At 41.3% G+C, this 20,388-nt stretch overlaps 2 protein-coding genes across 2 annotated transcripts; both read right to left on the bottom strand.

Annotated features, from left to right (window-relative positions):
• Positions 1 to 850: 850 nt before the first annotated feature.
• Positions 851 to 5,929, bottom strand: npm3 (nucleophosmin/nucleoplasmin, 3). Its single transcript, XM_034201769.1, has 5 exons — positions 5,716 to 5,929; positions 5,467 to 5,552; positions 5,222 to 5,341; positions 3,773 to 3,866; positions 851 to 1,460 (listed from the first exon to the last, which is right to left on the bottom strand). The coding sequence occupies exons 1-5, from the start codon at positions 5,789 to 5,791 to the stop codon at positions 1,354 to 1,356; spliced, it is 483 nt and encodes a 160-aa protein (XP_034057660.1). The 5' UTR covers positions 5,792 to 5,929; the 3' UTR covers positions 851 to 1,353.
• Positions 5,930 to 6,506: 577 nt separating this feature from the next.
• Positions 6,507 to 19,112, bottom strand: oga (O-GlcNAcase). Its single transcript, XM_034201767.1, has 18 exons — positions 18,596 to 19,112; positions 17,802 to 17,853; positions 17,604 to 17,701; positions 17,317 to 17,447; positions 16,877 to 17,048; positions 16,682 to 16,780; positions 16,295 to 16,579; positions 16,024 to 16,182; positions 15,678 to 15,868; positions 15,199 to 15,474; positions 14,906 to 15,109; positions 14,302 to 14,476; positions 11,390 to 11,475; positions 10,234 to 10,338; positions 9,771 to 9,862; positions 9,499 to 9,691; positions 9,259 to 9,418; positions 6,507 to 8,932 (listed from the first exon to the last, which is right to left on the bottom strand). The coding sequence occupies exons 1-18, from the start codon at positions 18,759 to 18,761 to the stop codon at positions 8,796 to 8,798; spliced, it is 2,781 nt and encodes a 926-aa protein (XP_034057658.1). The 5' UTR covers positions 18,762 to 19,112; the 3' UTR covers positions 6,507 to 8,795.
• Between the last annotated feature and the right edge of the window lie 1,276 nt (positions 19,113 to 20,388).

The following is a 20,388-nucleotide window of genomic DNA, read 5'->3' as shown; positions in this document are numbered from 1 at the left end:
TCAAAGATGTTCTATTGAGAAGACGATCACTACATGACAAAAGTTTTCAAAACCGTTTCTAGTCTTCGGTATTTCCAGACAAGTGGCAACTGAAATCAATCGTACTAACTGCTGTCTGTGCAATTTACTCCGCGCGAGTTGGCGGACTTTATTTTGCTTAATTTAACATCATTTTTCATGGTGGGGCTAAACCATTTATTGGTATGGCTGTAGCCTACCCCAGCCATACCCTGGCGCCGACACCGAGTATAGGCTACTGTATTTGTGATGTCTGTTTATAATTGTCCAGCTCTATGGATGTATCCAAACTGGAATGGGAGTCAAAGAGCTCCATTGCATCTCAGTATGAAGATAGTTCCAAACCGTTCTAAAAGGCTCTAGTTTTCAGTTTAGTTGTTTAGGGTCCACGGATTTTATGTAGGTTGGGTTTCTACTTCCCAACTTTGCTAGCATGAATATGGTATTTTATCTAAGACAAGAAGATGTTTAACATTTCTTTAGTTCAGCTTTCCATCATCTAAAAATTAGAGTTGATTGAACTTTGTAGACTTTGAAATAAATTAAGATCATAGCACAAAGTCCTGTGTGACTGTTGCACAAGCTCCGTATTTCATCATTTGTCGATGTGAATAATTTTCTGTACTGCTTTGGTAGAGACAGAATAAAAAGAAAAACAAAATACGTTAGTTATAAAAATCATGATACAAGTCTCTAAAATAAAATCTCTCTCAAATAACATACGGTGTAGTGCTGAGAGGGGATTACATTTATCTGACCAATTAGATGCTTATACCGTAATGTAAAAGGCTAGAAATAATTATACATTTTAAGAGACAAAATAAAACAACCATTTTTTTTCTTGATGAATTTACTACAAAATCTTCACATTTATGATTGACATTTCACATAGAAAACAATATTTTTATACACTGCAATTTATGCAAGTCATCTGATTGCACTACTCAGTTGGGACAACAATTCCCGTCTGGCCAGTAAATACAAACAATGATGTTACTTTTACAAGAACAGTATATATAAACATAACGAGTGGGGAAAAAGTGACATTTCCCCCCACTGGTGCAGTAAATCCATGACTATCACATACAGCTTAAATCACTGTAGCATTTCATAGCAAACAGTTCTATAAGTGAGTGTCTTTAACGCGGTTAGATAGAGAGGGAGAAGAGCCCGTCATGATGTCACTTCCTGCTTCCAGCTGCCATCACACTGAGAATTTACGTGGCTGTGTGGAGGAAGAAGAGTGTCTGTCCGGTAGAAAAAGAGTGTATCTCATAAAAAACATATCGGGGGGGGGCGGGGGGGATTCCAAAGATCTAACAGGGTCTTCTCCATCTACTGCTTCTTCTTCTTTGCTGGTTTAATGGGGGTAATCTCTTCCTCCTCGTCTTCATCGTCATCCTCGTCATCAGACATGTTATCCGACTCCTCAACCTCTGAAGCTGCAAAAGAGCAGAGGGCGAAGTTAAATCACTATTTTGATAAACTATGAAACTCAAAATTATTTATCTGCCCTTTTAGTTGACCTCATGCACAGTATGCAGCTACACACACTTATTACAACAAGTAATTCATTTTAAATCAGTTACAATCTAACCTTTAAACATTACTGGAATTATATTACACGCCTTAAATATTGATCGGAAAGATAGAGGTAAAAATATTTCAGAAATAGGTTTACACATACAGGGAATTTGTCTTGGTGTACATTGTGCATACATAAACACAGTTAAAGAAGATCAAATGTAAGAAAAAAAACAACCAACAAATCAAATAAAAAACGATTGAAACTATTATACGTTTAAGATATAGATTATTTTTAACATGACAAATCTGGATATACTAAAGAACTACGTGCCGTTTACTGTTGCGAAGTAATAGGAATCATAAAATCAAATCTGTGCAGTATTGCTATGGAGGTGGATGAGAGATAGCTTATGTATAAATGTGCTAAATATTTGGAGGGTTGTGCAGAACAGGCAATACTAAAATTCAAATAATTCATGACGGTTCCTAATGTAATATTAATCAAATTCTGTTACATTTTGATCTAATATTAACATGCACAGACAGCAGAGATATTGACAGCTTTTTAAAAGTATGGGAGTGTTAAAAGTAGGGGTGCACCGAATGGGAACTTCTTGGCCGAAACCGAAACCGAAAATAGGAAACAGTTGGCCGAAAACCGAATGCCGAAAATGATTAATAGAAATATATATATATATATAATGTATACATTTTTTACCAATGTTGTTCAGCTACCTGATTATGGAAATAGACATGATTATGGCAAAACTTAACTTAAATAATAATCACTATTATGGGTCCATAAAACATTTATTCAGCACTTTTGAATGCATACAGTACATTTATATATGTCATGTATTATTGCTAAAAAACATTATATCGCAGTCTTAGTGTCGCCAACTCGTTTCTAATATGCAAAGACAACAAATGCGTCTATGATGTATTTTCGATCAGACGAGATCTCTCTCCCCCGTCTGTGTGCGAGGGGGCGGGGCAGTTTACACACACGCAGCTGCTACATGCAGCGGAGCACACTGCGGAGATGGCGGAGAGAACGCGCTCCGAGGTGTGGTTCAACTTTACCAGTCTCGATGTGGAGAATACTTGTTACCATAAGTGCAATAAGAGTTTAGCATGTAAGCACGAGCAATTTGTCTAAACATTTAGCAAAAGTGCACCGCATGCAGACGGAGGAATGCACCGGGTTCGACCGTCTTTCTAGTTGGCGATTTTTTGCGAGCAACGCGACCAACAACCAATCACATGAATCTCCCGCCCCCGGCATACAAAGCAATAGCAATGTTAAAACGAAGTAAACTGGATATAAAATCCCCAAACAGGCGAAAACCTACCAGTTTCACCCACTGTCTCTGCCACCTCCCTCCATGCCTCGCTCCTCCGGTTTGTATCCCGGTAGATGAACAGAGACTGATCATACAGCACCGGGTGATTCACTACCGCTATAATGAATTTTCCCTCCATTTTTTGGAATATGAGGAAATGACCTGCGTAGTCTCTCCCAGCATACACGCGGTTTGATTGGCTAGCTTGTACTGGCAGATTTGCATAAACGGAATTTCATTGGCTGACGCCAGCTTCGAGCAAGCATCGAGCCTCAAAAGTTGAACATTGTTCAACTTTTGACGCCGATAGACGCTTGCGATGCTTGCAACGCCTTGCCATGCTACCCACAATGCAGTTCGGCGAAGTTTGAAAATATCCTACGTCACCCCATTCAAATGAATGGGTGAAGCGTTGAAAGCATTTTTTGACGCCTGTAGTGTAGACGGGCCGTAACTTTTCCACGTCAGGTGTTATGTATGCTAGCAGCAACACACGGAGTTAACTACATTATACAAACATGGGTTAATGATTAGAGGAAACTGAGTTATTTAGTTTGTTAACATTTCAGCTATTCTGTTTACAGTCTGTCATCAGATTATTTAATACGATTTGTTAAAGGCTCAGGGCAATCTCGATGACAAAGGTCAATGTTCCCCCCCCCTGTGAGCCAGCCGCGAGCATGGTCGCCGCGTCTTTATTACGTCATCACAACAACACGTTAGGTTACCAACGTAAGCCTGTTCTGACATTCGGTGATATTTTTTCGGTGCTAAAACCCTTTCGGCCGAAAGCCGAAAGGGCCTTTTTAACCATTTTCGGCCGATAATTTTCGGTGGCCGAATATTCGGTGCATCCCTAGTTAAAAGAGAAGATTAGTAGTTACCTATGAGGTGTAACCCGCTGACAGTAACTGGTCCGGTCCCAGCCTTCAGCCGAATGGTCACTGGGGCTTTCAGCTCAAACTCTCCCAGACTCACCTGAGGAAAAGAAGGTCAAAGTTGAGAAACATCTCTACCATGTAAAAACAGATGGTCTAAAACATTGGTGTTTTAAAAAGGTTTCTTTTGGATTCACCAAAGTCACACAACAACACACAAAATAACTGATTGAGGCAGTGATAGACCAGTAACATCTGTATTCTGCAAGATACAATTACATCTTTTTAGCAATGGAATCTGGTGGCTTTTAATTAGGGATGCACGATATTGGTTTTTTGAAACCGATACCGATAACTTCCTGCTTCTCAAGACCGATACCAACAATCTTTTTACGCCACTAATTATTTTAACGCATGTGTATTTTTTTTCATCGCCCGCCCCGTAGTTTCAGAGCGCATCGAGTTTAAAATACCATCTACAAGCTGATGCTGACAGCCCCGCTCCTGCCGCCCGCTTGTGGCAGACCACACTTCCATGCTCACCGGCAGGCACCGACTGGCCATCTGGAGGACCGGGAGGGTGTGTGTATGTGTGGCCCGAGCGAGCGAGAGAGAGACCTTACGTGCATTGTTGTTGTTAGCATCTGGTGCTAGCTAGCTGCGCTAACGGATATAAGGAGTTGTTTAAATGAAAACAGAGGAGCGACATTTCGCCACAACTGCGCCGAGCACTTGACTTTATGCAGGCAGCCAGACAGTGGGATATTGTACGAAAAGACAGCACACTCAGCACGGATAGTGCGCAACATGATTGCAGCGTCCAGGCAGCTCCGGTTCGAGCATATGCCTTGAGTTGCACATAGCTCCAACGCCCATACCACCGACGACATGTTTGTTTACTGTCCTGGCTTCACGGCCGCACACCATTTACGTCACAGCCAGGCATGAGTTAGGGAGCGCTGGATTTGTGAAGAACTCCCCTCTTCCTAAACCACTAATACCACAGTACTGGCAAAACGGGAGGAGCCGAGTAAAAAAACAAGCGCCCCTCATCCCAATCCACCCACACCGCAGTATTTTTTTCTTACCCAAAAAATATATTGTATATTATCGGGGCTATTAATACTGGTATCGGGTTTATCGGGATGACGTCATAATTCCTAATATCGGACCGATAATTATCGTGCATCCCTACTTTTAATATAGATATATGGCTTCAGTTCCCCATCTGACGACAAGGTAAAGGGGGGGAAATCATCTAAATATATAGATATAGATTTTTTTTAATTGGCTGGAATATATTTTGATGAAATCCCATCAACACATCAGTACATTTCTTTGCTTGAGTGCTGTCATTCTCCCCTGCTAACTGCTGGTGTGCAGACCAACATCTACTCACTACAAACATCTTAACTATCCCTTTGTTGTTACATGTAAATAAATGGCCAACTGTACCATGGGCAGGCAGCTGATGTGGAGGTTGGCGATGGGCACTGACACAGTCTTTCCTTGGTGGTTCATGGCCGTCACCTCCACCACATTACTCTCCTCCTTTGCACCCTCTCCCAGACAAATCTGTCACAATAAAACAAATAATTCAGGTTATATTCATTCAAATCTTAAGTAGCCAGTATGGTTTCACAGCCTTAGATACAAACTTTTATGTGGTGAGTCTGGTTATACCAAAGAATTGTACATACTGTTCTGAGTTCAAGGAAATGCTCCAGGTCCTCTTCTTCATCTCCTTGGAAAGTGTAGAAAGGCACTTTAGAGGACAGCTCACAGCCTGGAAGACACGTAAAGAAAAGGATGATTTAGTAACAGTTTTAATGATTTCATGCAAGCGCGTGTAGTGGCTGAAATAAAGACGTATTAAAGCGCGATGTTCAGTCACAGGTGAGACCCACGTGTGCGCCAGCAGAGAAGAAAGTGGATTTAAAAGGACTCACTGAACAGGAAGCTCTCCAGCTTGGATTGACCGGCTGGTCCGTGGTCTGTCGTGCAGTCCTCGTCGTGGCAAGACATTTTGTCTGAGCACAAAAATTACGTTTGCTGTGAAAACTTTATCGCGAAATGAACACTGCACTAGAGAAACAAGCGTGTCGCAGACTACTAGACTCATGGATGTATACTGCGTGACGCGTCATAACTGTGCGCCGTTGCTCGGTCAGGTTTTTTCCCCCTCCTCCAGAACAACAGGAATGTATTTGAGATGCCGATGCTAACATACGTGAAATGTTACCAAGTAAAATATATCCACTGTAATAGAAAATAACAATTAAGTAATCACACCTAAATACTTGCTTTGCCGGAAATTAGTTATTCATAAATAGAAACACATTTGTTATTTGGAATGTTTTTCTAAGACAATTTAAATTCATTAACCTCATTTGTATGTAATTTGCAAAATAACTCAATTTAGTTAGTGTACATACATTATTTCCCACAATACATAAATACACAAAAGATAATGTTAAATAGGATTTGTTTCAGGAGTAAGGTTAACTACTAGTTGGGGTAGTTTATAATCACACAAATCCATGCTTGTCAAGGTTTATGTTCATACCACTTTGTAATAAAACCCTAACAGGGATATTAAACCTGATATTTATTTTCTGGCTAATAATGCCAAACATGTATTTACAGACATAACTTTTTTTGTCAAAATTGATAAGAGCCCGACTCAGTCCAGACATGCAAGCAGAACGATGTGTCCGATACAAATGACAAAGAAACAAAGGAACTTATTATGGTTTATTAGTTTTGAATCTTATGTATCTTACATACAAATTTTACATTGGTAAACAGACACTTTTATGAAAACCCTAAACTCAGATAATCAAAATGTACATAAGGAGCCCTTTCCCCTCAGTAACAGCCCTGTTCTATCAAAACCTGAAGGCAGAGAAGAAAGCGCGAGCATCGAACAACTGCAAAATAAACATTTTAAAACAGGAGGGAAAATTCTTCTGTTGTTTCAGAAGACAAAGAGCAGACCTGTTGGTGAGTTTCACATCTGATGGCTTTACAGGACAGGGCGATGGAACAAGGCCAGCGCTTTGGTTTCCTTAAAGGACAACAGAAAGTGAGCCCCCATTTCAATAAAGATATACAAAATAATAACACTTTATGATTGACAGTGTTTACAGACTGTCTACGGACTACAGTATCATGCTCAGAGGGGAGTGGCATGCTTCTTCCTCCATAAAGCACAACATGAGGATATTCTAATGACCGCCATGGCAAATCCAAATACACCTCATGCACATTATAAATGTACGCAGTATCAAAACATCACATTGGCAGGCAGCTACTGAAGAGCAACTGATGATCCTCATGAAACCAACAGAACACCCCTATCTATATTCCAAGTGCTTTTTTTTTTTTTTAAACCACACAAGATTTACAAAAACAAATGGGAAACGAGTCAGAATATAAAACATTCATTGGATGGATAGGAAATGTCGGCGTTGAGTCCCAAAATCCACAGCTCAACAGTGTGAGAGTTGGTGCCACTCTGGTGACAGCATACCGCTCACTAAGACATTCATTTGAGAGTATGCAGGGAGGGATGAAAGCTGACATCATTCATTATTGTCCATTATTAATGACCAGTTGAAGAGAACTGTTGCAGCATGTCTCTTGAACATAGTCCGGATCAGCTGCTGCTTTTAAGTCAGGTTTGAACTTAGTGGTTAAGAAAATAAAACTGAGTAGCTTAATGAGAGTGGGAGGGAAAACACCTTCAAGTCAATGGGGTCACATTTTAACTAATGTATTTCAATGTGAATGCCAGTTAAAAGTTGTGTTTTTCTTTATAATAGCAGATCAGAATATTACGATTTTGGTCCAACAGGGTACTGCTATCAAAAAAAAAAATGCTGATTTGAGTAAAGTTTCATCAAATGTGAGTACTGGAATTTGAGCACGGCCAATATCCTAAAATCAGCCTTCTATATCTGACTGATACCTTTTTAGAAAGCCTAAAACAGAAGACACTGTTTTCTGCAATATTAACCTAAAATCCAAAGGCAATGAACCAGAAGGCAATAGCTTAAAGGGAAATAAGCAAAAACGAAATCATTATATAACAAAATGGCCACAAGCAAAGCGCTGAACATAATTAGGCTGATGTTTCTAAACCTGTGGAGCTTTTGTTTTGCTCTCCCCATGTCCTTCAGTACTTCAACAGAAATTCAGAGGAACTCCTGGTTGAGTTTTTAACAATAGTAACAAATATACCTCTGGGATAATCATTCATAGAGGGTCTGATAAACCCCAAAAGCTATTATTTTCCAATGTTCCACCTATTGTGTGGGCAGATTTAGCATTTCTGATAAAAACAAACCACTTTAAAGGCCGCGCTTTCTCCAAGTCCATTGTGGAGCAACTGGAAATACCATGATGTGATGATGAAAGGCAAACTCTTGCACAACACCTCACATGCTGTGCAAAGGTGTCGTCCTGTTCACGTGGACAGCTGTGTAACTTTACTGTTTTAAAGCTGGGAAAACGGTGCAGGGGTAGTGAGACACTACCTGAGATACAGACCGCCCTCATTTCACAACTCTGCCTCCATTTCAGATACAAACACTTTGCATTAGGGAATGCGGGCAATATCCATGTAGTGACTACTTGGATTAAATCAGAAAAAGGCTTATGTTGGGAGTTTTCACTTCCTGCCTCCTGGAGGTATATGAGAAGTGGGACTCTGCAATCATTGCTGGAGTGCCACTCTTCCATGTTGGCTCAAATCAACTGATTACAGATCGCTCCTCTGCCTTTAGCTTCGGATCAGCTGATCAAACAGAGCCGTGACATTTAAGGGCAGCGTAGGGAATCTGTGTGTGCGACTGCTGTGCTTCTGTACACAAATCCTAAAAAGAGGTTTTACGAGGGCTAGCCCAAATGGTAATGAAGTATAAAAATCATCATGGACGTTTTTTTCTCTCATGAAGGCGGCAAACATGTTTGAGCCACGTAGTCTTGCTGCCTCTCTGTCAGTCTGTTATTTCAGCAGGATGTTTCTTCATAGGCTGCGTCCCATAATGATCACGTCTTTGGGAAAGCCCTCCATTTTGGCCACTTCAAAGCATCCCAGCTTACCGTAGAAGTCCAACATTCTCTTATCAGTCTCCCGGACATGACAGAACGCACCAAGGGACCCTGGAAGAAATAAAGATAACATCTTAGTCAATAACAAAAATCCCAAACTGGATCAAGACCTCTATCACAGAACGAAGAGATCATTTCCATCTGGGCTTTGATTATTTATATTTTTAAACCTTCAATCCATTTGAACACCATATGGATAAACTATGTTGGATACAATTCCTCTCAGAATTGTTTTTCTTTGTCAAATGCAAGATAAGCTGTTCTGACACCCTCTTACCACCATGGCTAATAACAACTCATACAGTATTTCCTTTCTGAAGCTACTACAAGTATAGGTGAAGAACATTACTTTAAAACTAAGGATGACCGCCACCTACCATTTGCCTTAAGAGAAGATAGAAGACATCCCATCATACTTTTGGCCACACTGGGGTCAGTGACCTTGGCATGAATGTCAACCTTGATGAGAGAGGGGAAGTTGGAGAGGAAAGTGTCTGGAAGACCCTCTTCCTCTTCGTGGAAACTCAGCATCATTTTCTACAGACAGAGAGGGACAATAGAACTCAACAATCGTATCCCCAGCGCTACAGATATTATGACAGTTATAAATATCCTACCTCAGCCTCTGAGAGATCCTTCTGACAGTCAGGTTTGAGGTATTTCTCCTGCATGAATGGAATCCAGCTCATCTTGCAATTTTTCACAAAGGGCTGGACGTCCACAGTGCCAAGAGCATAACCGCAGATCCCTTCATCATCCTCCAACACAAACCCGTAGTCTGAGCTCAATGACAGGAGACCTCCTACTAACCTGTGTGGACAAACAGCAAAGATTTAGTCAGTGATGTTGTTTTACACTGCCGGGGAAACTGGTGGTCTTCATGTTTTACCTGTCTCCTATGAGGTCAGGATCCTCCTCAGAGACCGGTTCATCTTCCATTCCTTCAGAGTACATTTCTTTACAGATTTGATAAATGGCAGTCTGCAAAAATGAAGATGGTTACAGTGGTTAGTTGAAGAAAAGATATATACAATACTAGCAATGCCCAGAAAATGTGTTTAAAGACATCTTGGAAATACATACATTGAGTTGCCATTACATTCAGCACATACATGCTGTGAATAGCAGTTGCGCACAACATTTGAGGGACGTTAAGTGCAAAGCAATCACAACTAGAACTAGGCCACTACTGCTGGGAACACTAGGACATGGCCAACATGATTTCTGTAACCATACATTTAGCTTTTGATATTGTTAACAGCTGATAACTATAGGTATTGAAGGTGCCGTACTTGGATTTTGGTAAAAAAAGAGAGGGAAAAGGGCACGACTAAAACACAAAAAAGTCTTACCTCATCCTTGGGAAAGTATGGCCTTATGGAATAGGTTTTGGAGGTTGGCAATGAAGGCGGAGGTTGGAAAAAAAGATCGTTTGCCGCTTCTATTGGCAACAATCTCTGTGGGTATCAAAAGAAACAGGTTCAGTTTGGGGCGATGTGCTGCTGTGGTTGACTGCCTCACTGTGCATTTGCTACAGTTGAGCCACTATCAAATCAAAAGGAACTACAGAACAGAGCAAAGCGCTTTGGATGACAAGTATAGTTAAAAAACACAATAGGAAGATATAAACTGACGTTTCTTCTTGATCTGACAGTGGACAACAAGAACAAACATCACACCTTTCTTATTTTTCCTAGTGGAACATAGCAACACAAGCACATACATATTTGCTTTTCAAATATAATAAAACAAGGCTGGTGTTTTGGTCTGGCTAAGGTGTTACTGCCTGAAGGAGATGCTCCTTTCCCTTTTGTAAGACATCGCAATAATTCGCTGCGCAGGACCCTCCTGTTGAGAAAAATAATGATGCTGGCGCAGAGAGGCAGAGAAAACTCCAGGATTGAAACCCAAATGAGGCAGATTGAGCTAACTGACAGATTGAGTGGCATATTAGTTGCCATTGTGAGTCTTGCTAGTCTCCAAGGATAGAGATACTTTAGTGTGTATTTGATCATGGAGTTTTCTCTTTGCAAACATTGCTTGCGTACCCGCTTGCGCTGCGATGCTTGTGCGTGCGCTTGCAAAAGGTTGGCTGTTGTGCTTTTCCTGCAAAGAAATGAGATGTCATAAAAATAAAACCTAGCCATGCTCGCGTGCGCTGCGTGCACTAGGGAAAAACAGCATCTCCTTGGGACGTTGCTGAAAGAAATTCAAATTAATCCATCATAAAATGCCAGGCCAAACTTTGGCTGTAACCTATATGGTTAGTTTGGGTTTCAATCCCCTCCAACAGACTGACAATAGCCCAAAATAATACAAGGGCATGAACCTTTTTTGAGACAAAGTGGAGGGGATGGAACCAGGTTTTTATGAAACCTGACCCGTTATTATCAGCGCACCTTGGACAGACCAAAGCCCTTCATACCTACACACATATTAAAATTGTCGTCTTTGCTGACAACACTGTTTTTTTCCATTAGATTGCTGTAAGTTCAGTGCATTAGATACCTGGAACTCTCCTGCTAGACCTCCCTTAAAGGCCCAGGGTTCTTGGTCTCCTCTAAGGAACTGTGCTGAGGACTGACTACGACACCCTGTTAGGAGCAGAGCCAAGCGGACATTGTTACCACAGGATGGGGCTCTCTGACAGATGAAGGGACTTGGGAGATGGGTAGGAACGGGGTCATATGTATCTAATAACATAATACATATCTATTTGGTTTTATTCATTAAAACATAAAAAAGGACCTAATTTGGAATAAACTTCTTCAGAGGAAATATATTATGATGAAATGGGGCTGAAGCAACTAAAGCTTACGTGTTATCAGGTCCAAGATATCAATGCAACTTAAATTCTCTGTGTCGGTCTTAATAAATCGTTTTTTGCTGCAGTAAGAAAAGCACGCTCTCCAAAAACTAAAGAGAGGCCAGAATTAAGTGCAGTTCAGCCCCCTTGGTGTCTCAGTACGGGTGATAAGCCTATCTGACTACCTTGACATTATACAGACCATCAGAAACCCATACTCTCGATGGACTACATTAGTAAGCTTCAGCTGCCGTCACCCCACTCATTTTAGCACCCCGTGTGGAGTCACATTCTCATCTTATCTGCCTCGTCACATGACTGGGAAGCATGAGTCATCAAACCAGGAAGACATGAGAGGTAGTGTGGACATTTCCCCTGTTAAAAGGCCTCTCAGCCTGATACTAAAGTTTTCCTGCTAACAAAGTCTAACCATGGTTGATGAGTAGCCCTGTCATGTGACCAGACAAATGCAGCGCGCGGGTAGGGCACGTAAAAGTGCTTTTCATATCAACCTCACCCTGATACTTCAAACAATTCCTGAGAGGAACTGACACAGCACAGCACGCAGATGCACCCACGGGAGGAAACTCTGAACTTGCTTATCCGGATTAAAAACCGCAAATGGGACAACAAGATGACCTCTTTGAGGTTTGCTTCCACTTCAAAGACTATTCAGACTGTATTTCCTTAACAGAAATACAGCTATGCAGGAAACATGCAACTTTTGTTCTTGCAATGTCCAGCCACTGTGAGCACACTTAACGTAGCTACACATTTAAAAGTGTCCCCTAGTAGGATGAAGATCATGTGCCATAGTTACATTTTAAAAGCCAAGCATACAATTCCCTTGAGTAGGTGCATCAGTCCGCTCTGACATTTCTCTAGTCCTACCTAAAGAAACAAAGACACAAGTTAGAGAGGTGCTGCCAAAGAGAGAAATTTGGAGTTAAAACTTAAGATTTAAAGCTAAATCGCTGCGCAAAATGTGACTTCATCCGGAGGGCTGCTTAATTTCCTCCAAAACAGAAGGTAACATTTTAGAATCTACTAAAAAAACTAAATAATAAACTACGCAAATCCTCTAGCAAAAAAAAAGAAAGACACGACGCTTGCACTGTGCATACATCGGCCACTGTCGATCCAATAGCAGTAGAAACTTGTACTGTGGATTCTTCCATCTGTACATGGTGAAGGGAGAAAACAGTAGAAAGGTTATTAGTAAGTGTTCTCAGTACATTAACCAGGGGGGTGCGACTAAGTGCCGGCTGCACAGCTACTATATGGGGAAAACATATGGATGTAAAACCTGATACTAGCAACAGCAGAAGTCATCTGTTAAGCACTGAATAACACTGCAGTTATGAAGAGGAATAATCAAAAGCTACCTCTTTGAATGCGGCACTTGATTTCCTCTATGTTGCTAGAGTGATTACAACCCTACACTGATGCATTAGGCCCAGTGCTGGAATTTTGATGTGGTTTGGTCAGTGGGGGTATGCTGCCTGCTGTGTACTGTGGGCTAGAGTCCTCAGCTTTACCATATAGGACAGAAACCTGTGAACGAAACTGGGTTAGAGGGGGTTTACTGCAGGCCATGCTGGTGCTTCAGACTATTCAAAAGAACACTCCGAAAAAGATGGAGATGTTATCACAAGGCTGACTGTCACTCAAACTGCATCACAGTGCACCATCTAAAAGAATGAAAGACAGTTTGAAGGGATAGGGAGGGAAAGCGAGAGAATATACCCTCGCAAGAGGTGATGGGCCCCACACTGATACAGATTGAGCAAACAATTCAGATTACAGCTTTGATATAGAGACTTATCCATGAGACTGTATTAAATTCATATGCTTTCTGTTAAAAAGCAGCTAAATTAAACAGTGGATATTTCAGTTTATGCACCAGAATGGCCTTACACAGTCAGTCAACTTGCTCTCCAAGCTCGCGTGCGCGCTAAGGGCATGGAGGGAGGGGATGGGGGGGGTGGGAGCTTCCCTCTGGCTCCGGTCCCCACAGAAGGAGGAATGGAAGCAAGTGTGTCTGTGTGGGAATGCAGCATTGATGTTACTGGATACACAGCAAGCAGCAGTAACCCTGCTGCAACGTTTGCCACAGAGGCCGAGTTCCGATATCACCAGGAATACATGAGGATGCTGGCAGTGCAAGCGGCATTCAGTCAGAAGAAAAATAAAAGATCAACGTGTGTTTAAAGGCAAATGAATAGAATCATAACTATTGATATGTGATGCAACTAGCCAGATCTCTGCTAGGCCAATCTATAATAAAAACGGGTGGTTCTAGCCTCATTTTCACCACGTCTACAGGTTTTGGCTTTAGATCTTTAGCAGCCATAAGTCTTTCATCAGTAAAATTACAGTCTGTTAAGCAGACTGTGGAATATATGTAAAATAATTATAAATCATTAAACTACATAGCATTGCACTATGGCATAATCGATTAAAGTGCGTTATCATTATGTAATTGTTTTATTTATTTTTTAAAGCTGACTATGTGTGTGAGACTAAATAACGCCTGGATTACCTGACTTGATCAGACTATTGCTATGCTACTGTCTCTATGGGTAAGCGCCTTATGGTTCCTTGCAATACATACCTAGCCACTGGACAAAAGACTTGACCATAGAAATGATGCTCTTGATGTCCCAGATGTACGGGTAGAGGTCGTATAGGATGGTGTGGTTGGCTGAATTGGACAGCCGTGTGAACATCTGGATGACTGAGCGGCACATGTCCTCAAACTTCTCTGCCCTTGATTGCCATTCTGCTACCTGCATCAAACAGAGCGATTGGAATTAGGACACATAATTAATAAATACAAAATACTGACGGCACTAAAAGCATTTTGGTTTATGAAACACTTTTTTGTAAAGCTGAATTTTTTACTTGTCAAAGTAGAAAACACACATTAAGATGATTGTGTTTAATGAAAGTGACCCAGTCAGCCATGACAATTTTGCGCTAGAATATGTCAAAAATATCTTTGAGAAAAAGGCTCAATAGGGGGAAGGGGACGTTTTTACAACACATGCTGCACTCCATCCACTATAATAACCACACCACCCAATGGGCAGTATGGGTAGTACACATCCACCATTTTGTTTTCAACAACCAGCACTATCACAGGCCAGTGCAGTCAATAATTAACTCGTTCTCTCAGAAAGACCTCTTCCTGTGTTTATTGAAATGCATTAACCCACCTTTTCAGTTTCCTTTCTCTTGCAGTTGACGCTCACGACGCTGCTGTTGGCTCTCAGCCAGTCGAACTCCTTCAGCATCTGGACGGCTTTGGGTCCGTATTCATACGGCAGGTAGAAGAGCTCTGCCAGCAGGCTCAGGTCGTCCAGTGTGAGGGGCTCTGCGGTGAACAGGGGCTTCTCGTCGGGCCCGGGCACAAACAACTCCTGAGGAGACACACCAGAAAATAAAGTTACTTTGTAGGGAATTCTAATTCATTTTTGCTTTCAATTGCAGATGTGTAAAGGAAACTCACAAATGCTTGTGGAACCAGTTTGAGCTGATCATCTGTCTGCATCGGGGCGATGTCGCACCCAGGGTCCTCCTGGATGGGCTCTTCAGGGGACTTGGACTCTGTCAGACACTCCTTGTCTGTATCCATGGGCTTCAGGTCCTCAGCCATCTTCTCAACTAAGATGAGACCGACCTGCTTCTCCTCTGGGTCGGTTTGTGCTTCCTGCTCAAGCTCATCTAGCTTCTCAACCACCATCTCCATGGGCTCCTCATCTGAATCCTTCTTCTCCACCTCCACCTGCACAAAAACAGGGAAAACACACTTTAAAAAAACATATTGAGATGCTTTCCTCACCATCAAAGCCAATTTCCCCCAAAATGGTCGCCGATTTTTTTTGTTGATAGAAGCCCATTATGTAATCCTGAACTGTATGAATGACAAGTACATTTCTAAAAAAAAAAAAACTCTTTCAGCGCTACTTTAGGGAAAATAAATCTTACCTCCTCTATGTCCTGAGGTATTTTTGCCAAGGGGTGTGAGAGTGGATCCAGACAGAGAGGCGGCATGGCTGGAGACATGATGGGCTGCTGGAACACAGTCGTGACTGTTGTGGAAGAGCAGAGCAAGGGAGCAGTCATGGATGTCACGTCGATGGCGGTGCTTTTGGGACCACTCTGAGGCACCTGTCGGCCTGAAAGACAAAGTTAAGCCTCACTGCATCGTGTTCTTCAGTCACAATATTATCATTTTAGGCCATCAATGCCAACGCAATGAGTGTATTCCAAGTATAACTGCTAGAAATGTCATTAGCATAGAGATAAGATGTAATAATGGCACTGCTCTCACTGTTGTATTGATGAGGCTCAACAAAGTCCCCTAGCCATTCTGTGAGAGCCAGTTTTAGAGCAAGCTGTGGGCTGTAGAGCATGTCTGTCTCCAGTTCTTCATCACTGCCTTCATTCTCTAACTTGATCTGGATGGACACGGTGCTGTCCTCGCCATCAGCTGGACAAGCGTAAGATGGAGAAACAAACACAGAATGGACAGCATTATAAACCGATGCAGAGATATCATTGTGTTTCCCCATCAAAGCAAAGTCGCTTTGGATCATACTTACTCATCACCACATCCTTGCGCACCCCATTCATATTAGACTTGTACCAGGTGGCCAGAGTGTGGATCGCAACAAAGTTGGACTCAAACTCGCAGTTAGGGTTCGTGAGGACTCCCTTTAGTCTGGGGATGAGCTCTGTGGAGCGGCCCTTGTAAGGCCCCAAGAACAGCCTCTTCTGGTCATAATCATTGGCGTGAATGTTGTCCCAGATCACAGGGGCTCTTCCTAGGATCTTTGACACCTCCTCGATTGATTCCACTGTGATATCTTTGGACACCACCTTGGGGCCTGCAGAAAAGGAAACAATACAGTGTAGTTTATACTACTCTGAAATGCATGATTGTGTGGTAATGGTGTTGTTTTGTTAGCAGGAAACTGTGTTAGACTCACCTGTCCATAGCACTTCAATGCCAGGCAGTAGCTTCTCTCCTACTGTGTGGAGGTAGGGAGACTGATGGACATTTGGGTAGCAGAATGTTCCACAGTACTCTGCGTATTAAGGCAAGAAATAAAGAATGAGTAAATCAGTAGACAACAAACAATTGTATAACATCTTAAATGGATTGGGGAATAAAACTGATGTACCTGTGGGGCAGAACAGAAATGATTCGGGCTCTCCCAGGTACTGGTAGATTTCGTTTGTAATGGAAACCTGAGCGTGTGCAAATGAGCTGAACACCTCTTTGTCAGCAGGGCACATGTTGTGTTCAATATCGTCAAAAAGTAAGGCAAATGACTTGCAGCCGAAGTGAGTAACCTGGGGATAGAGACAGGTATGGTAAACACTTAATTATTTACATGATGATGCAGAGTGTAAAAACCATGGGACATTTGATGATATGAACAAATAAAGACCTGTTTCTTTGGGCTTATATTTTCAGCATTTTTGTCTTTATTGGATAGAGGTAGATTAGGAATGTGGGGATAGAGGAGATGACATGCAGCAGTCAGGACTCAGTCTTGACACAAGATCTTAAGAGTTGGACACATTGGTTATACTACTGCCATACAAAAAGTTGCAATACCTGATCGAGTTTCCTCTTTAGTGCAGTAACTTCCTTCTGATTGGAGAAGGTGATGTCCAGTCCAGGGGAAATGGCATAGATGAACTCTATCCCATACTCCTTAGCAGCACCAATTAAAGTCATGAGTTGTTCTAGGTGATAAATAAAAAAATAAAAACATCACTCAATGCCGTATTGTGCCATTATACACATTATGAATATGATGGTCCTTAAACCTCAATAAATAGGCATTACTCATTTTCCTTGCCCTAAGCAAGATGATAACAAGATCTGTATTGAATAGTCACCTGCTTCTTCCACTGAATACATCTCTCTCCAGAACATTCTGTGTTTGTAGTCATCTTTGGGGGCATAAAGGTATGTATTCAGTCCCCATTTCTGCTGCCTGTGAAATGCAATGTTGCACATATTTATTAGAACAACTCAAATAATAAAGCTGTAATATTATGGGTATTAGATGAATGAATTATCAAAGTTCCTCATACCTTCTGAACAACTCTTTCCTCTGTTCCATAGTCCATGGTCGACCGTAAAAGCCTGCATTAGCAAAGAATACATTCAGTTTCATGCAGTCTGCAGAGCTATATTAAACTATATTTCAGAGCACATTCAGATGCAATACCCCTCAAACTATTTGCCCTTATGTGTAGGCTGGAATTGAAGTGCAATAAGACATGAATGTTGTTCTTATTCAGTCAGTTACCGTTGGTCAGACTCACAAATAGTCCATTTTGTCCATGTATTGTCAAAAAATATGAAAAATCGACATCTTAGGTTGACTTATAAGGGCCAAAACTAGGTCTTACCAAGCATGTACTGATTGAGTTTGACAGGAAGCCAAACCACACAAATATATAATATATAACATGATGCAAACACAATCAATTATTATTCACCTCATGGTGCAACCTGCCAAAAATGAATAATATAACATTCATTATAGATCACAACTGATTTATAATCTGCAAAAATAATGCCTTGTTACATAAAGAAGGGTTTTAACCGCTCCTTCATTTGTATTTAAGACAATTCACACTCGATGTCCAAGTGTTATCCGATTGTACACTAATGGATTGTATTTCCAATTGATGACAACCATCCTCTCCTCCACGAAGCAGGGCTGCTGCAGCATGCTGATGCCCTATGATAGTATGCAGATCCATATTCGTTTGTTGTCATTCTGCAACACAGGGTTGCGCAACGAAACGCCTAGTTCATGTTCACATCCCCACTGGATCAAGTGTCGAATTTGATTGTTTCAGACAACATTCAATATTACCTTCCACGACTCCGCAGATGAATTTCCTGTTTCCCGTCGGTTCGACTCTGATGCCGGACTCTTCCACCGGGCAGGCGGCCTCTGCACGAGCCTCTCCGGAGACTGGGCTGGGGCTCGGCTCACCGTCAACTTGAGGAGTCTCCAGCGTCTTATCTTTTTGAACCATTGTTATAGATATTTGCCTCGGTTTGCCTAAGAGCACTGAGTTATTTTTCTGTCTGTAGTTTTGCAGACAGACTTCACGAGCATTACCTGCAGGAAATAAATCGTGCTGCTGTCTGTCTGGCGTTAACGTTAGCTAAGGTACGGAATAACAAGTCTTTCAAAATTATCGAAAAGTTAGCAATTGCTTCTACAAATTGCAATCGAGATTATCATGAAGTGGCATATGTTGGTTTATATATAATGAAAAACAAGGCTTCCGTTCGTATTTGTCCGATCATTTTTCTTCTCTTGATGGTAGATGTGCCCTGGTTTCCACTCGGTTCTTCCTGTTTACACCGAGTGCGCATGCTCACAGAACAGGATTAAACCAGTCAAAACTGGATCTGAGTGACAAAACACAACAAAGATGTTAGCATGTCGAAGAGATAGATGACACTGTTACTCCGCAATGCTAAAGCCTCTACACTTGGATAACGTTATCAATGTAAACATGTGTCTTCGTGTTACCATACAACTGCCACTAATGGGCCCTTTATTTCTTTGTTAAAATTACACCATTAGCATTTGTAAAACATGACTTTATTACGATACATGGTCACAAAACGACCAGAGGAAAGTACTCGGACTAACTTTTTTTTTTCTTTTTTTTTGAGCAGTGTTAACTTCAATGAGTTTAAAATGAGCCTGGAGTTTTACTGTCGCAGTTCTCCTCAACATGCAGCTTAAAGATATTGCTCTCTGAATTGCTCTTCTTAGTGAATGTATTGAACATCTCAACAGCTTTCTAAAATCTTTAGATTCCAGTCCATAATAGTGTCGCTGAGCTCCAACCATTCAAAGGGGAGGAGCTGCACGTCTGTTATGACCCGAGCCTGCCTGTGTATCCCGTTAGCAAAATACAGTTTGCTTTGTTCTAAATCGCCAGGATATATCCACATACATTTTGACATAATTACCAGTAACTTTTGAAAAAGCAAACAAAGTCCCCAGAGTAAGCGTGATGCGTATTATCTTGCAACCAGTGCAGGCTCGATCAAATACCCCTATTCCCAGCAAACACCATGAATCCTTACATTATTAAAATATGCTAAATTCTGTGTAGCAGAAACCCATGACAGTAAGCCAAAATGACCCTTTTGGCATATTCATATTATACAAGGAAAGGCAAATATGCGATTAATAACTAGAGAATGAAATATCTGAAGAAATTGCTGTGTAAATGCTGCATGCAAAAGCGGACAATACTGCCAAACTGAGCAAGAAGAATGTAAGTAGCAGGAATAGTTGGATACATTGGAATGGGTTTAATATTATTCAAAAGGGGGGATTTTACCCATAACGTTTAAAGTTGCACAAAACGAATGTATGAAAGATGTGAATAGATGGAGAATACCAACAAAGGTTTGACTTGAGTTTCAATCAGGCAATATGAATAATCAGAGAACATCTGAAAAGTCATTGTATTTCTTTGTGTCACTGTCACATTACTATTAAGCAAATATAAATCTACTGCTTCTATCCACATCAAATGTTTCCATGGTGATTCTCACTACTAGGAGAGTTAATCTCAAAGATGATATCACTTTCATACTTTTTAATGCATGTAACATTAAGCTATATGTGGCTCT

The sequence above is a fragment of the Gymnodraco acuticeps genome, unplaced genomic scaffold (assembly GCF_902827175.1).
Source record: "Gymnodraco acuticeps unplaced genomic scaffold, fGymAcu1.1, whole genome shotgun sequence".
Classification (NCBI taxonomy): Eukaryota; Metazoa; Chordata; class Actinopteri; order Perciformes; family Bathydraconidae; genus Gymnodraco; species Gymnodraco acuticeps.
Note: the sequence above shows the minus strand (reverse complement) of the source record. Positions and strands in the feature narration are given on the sequence as shown.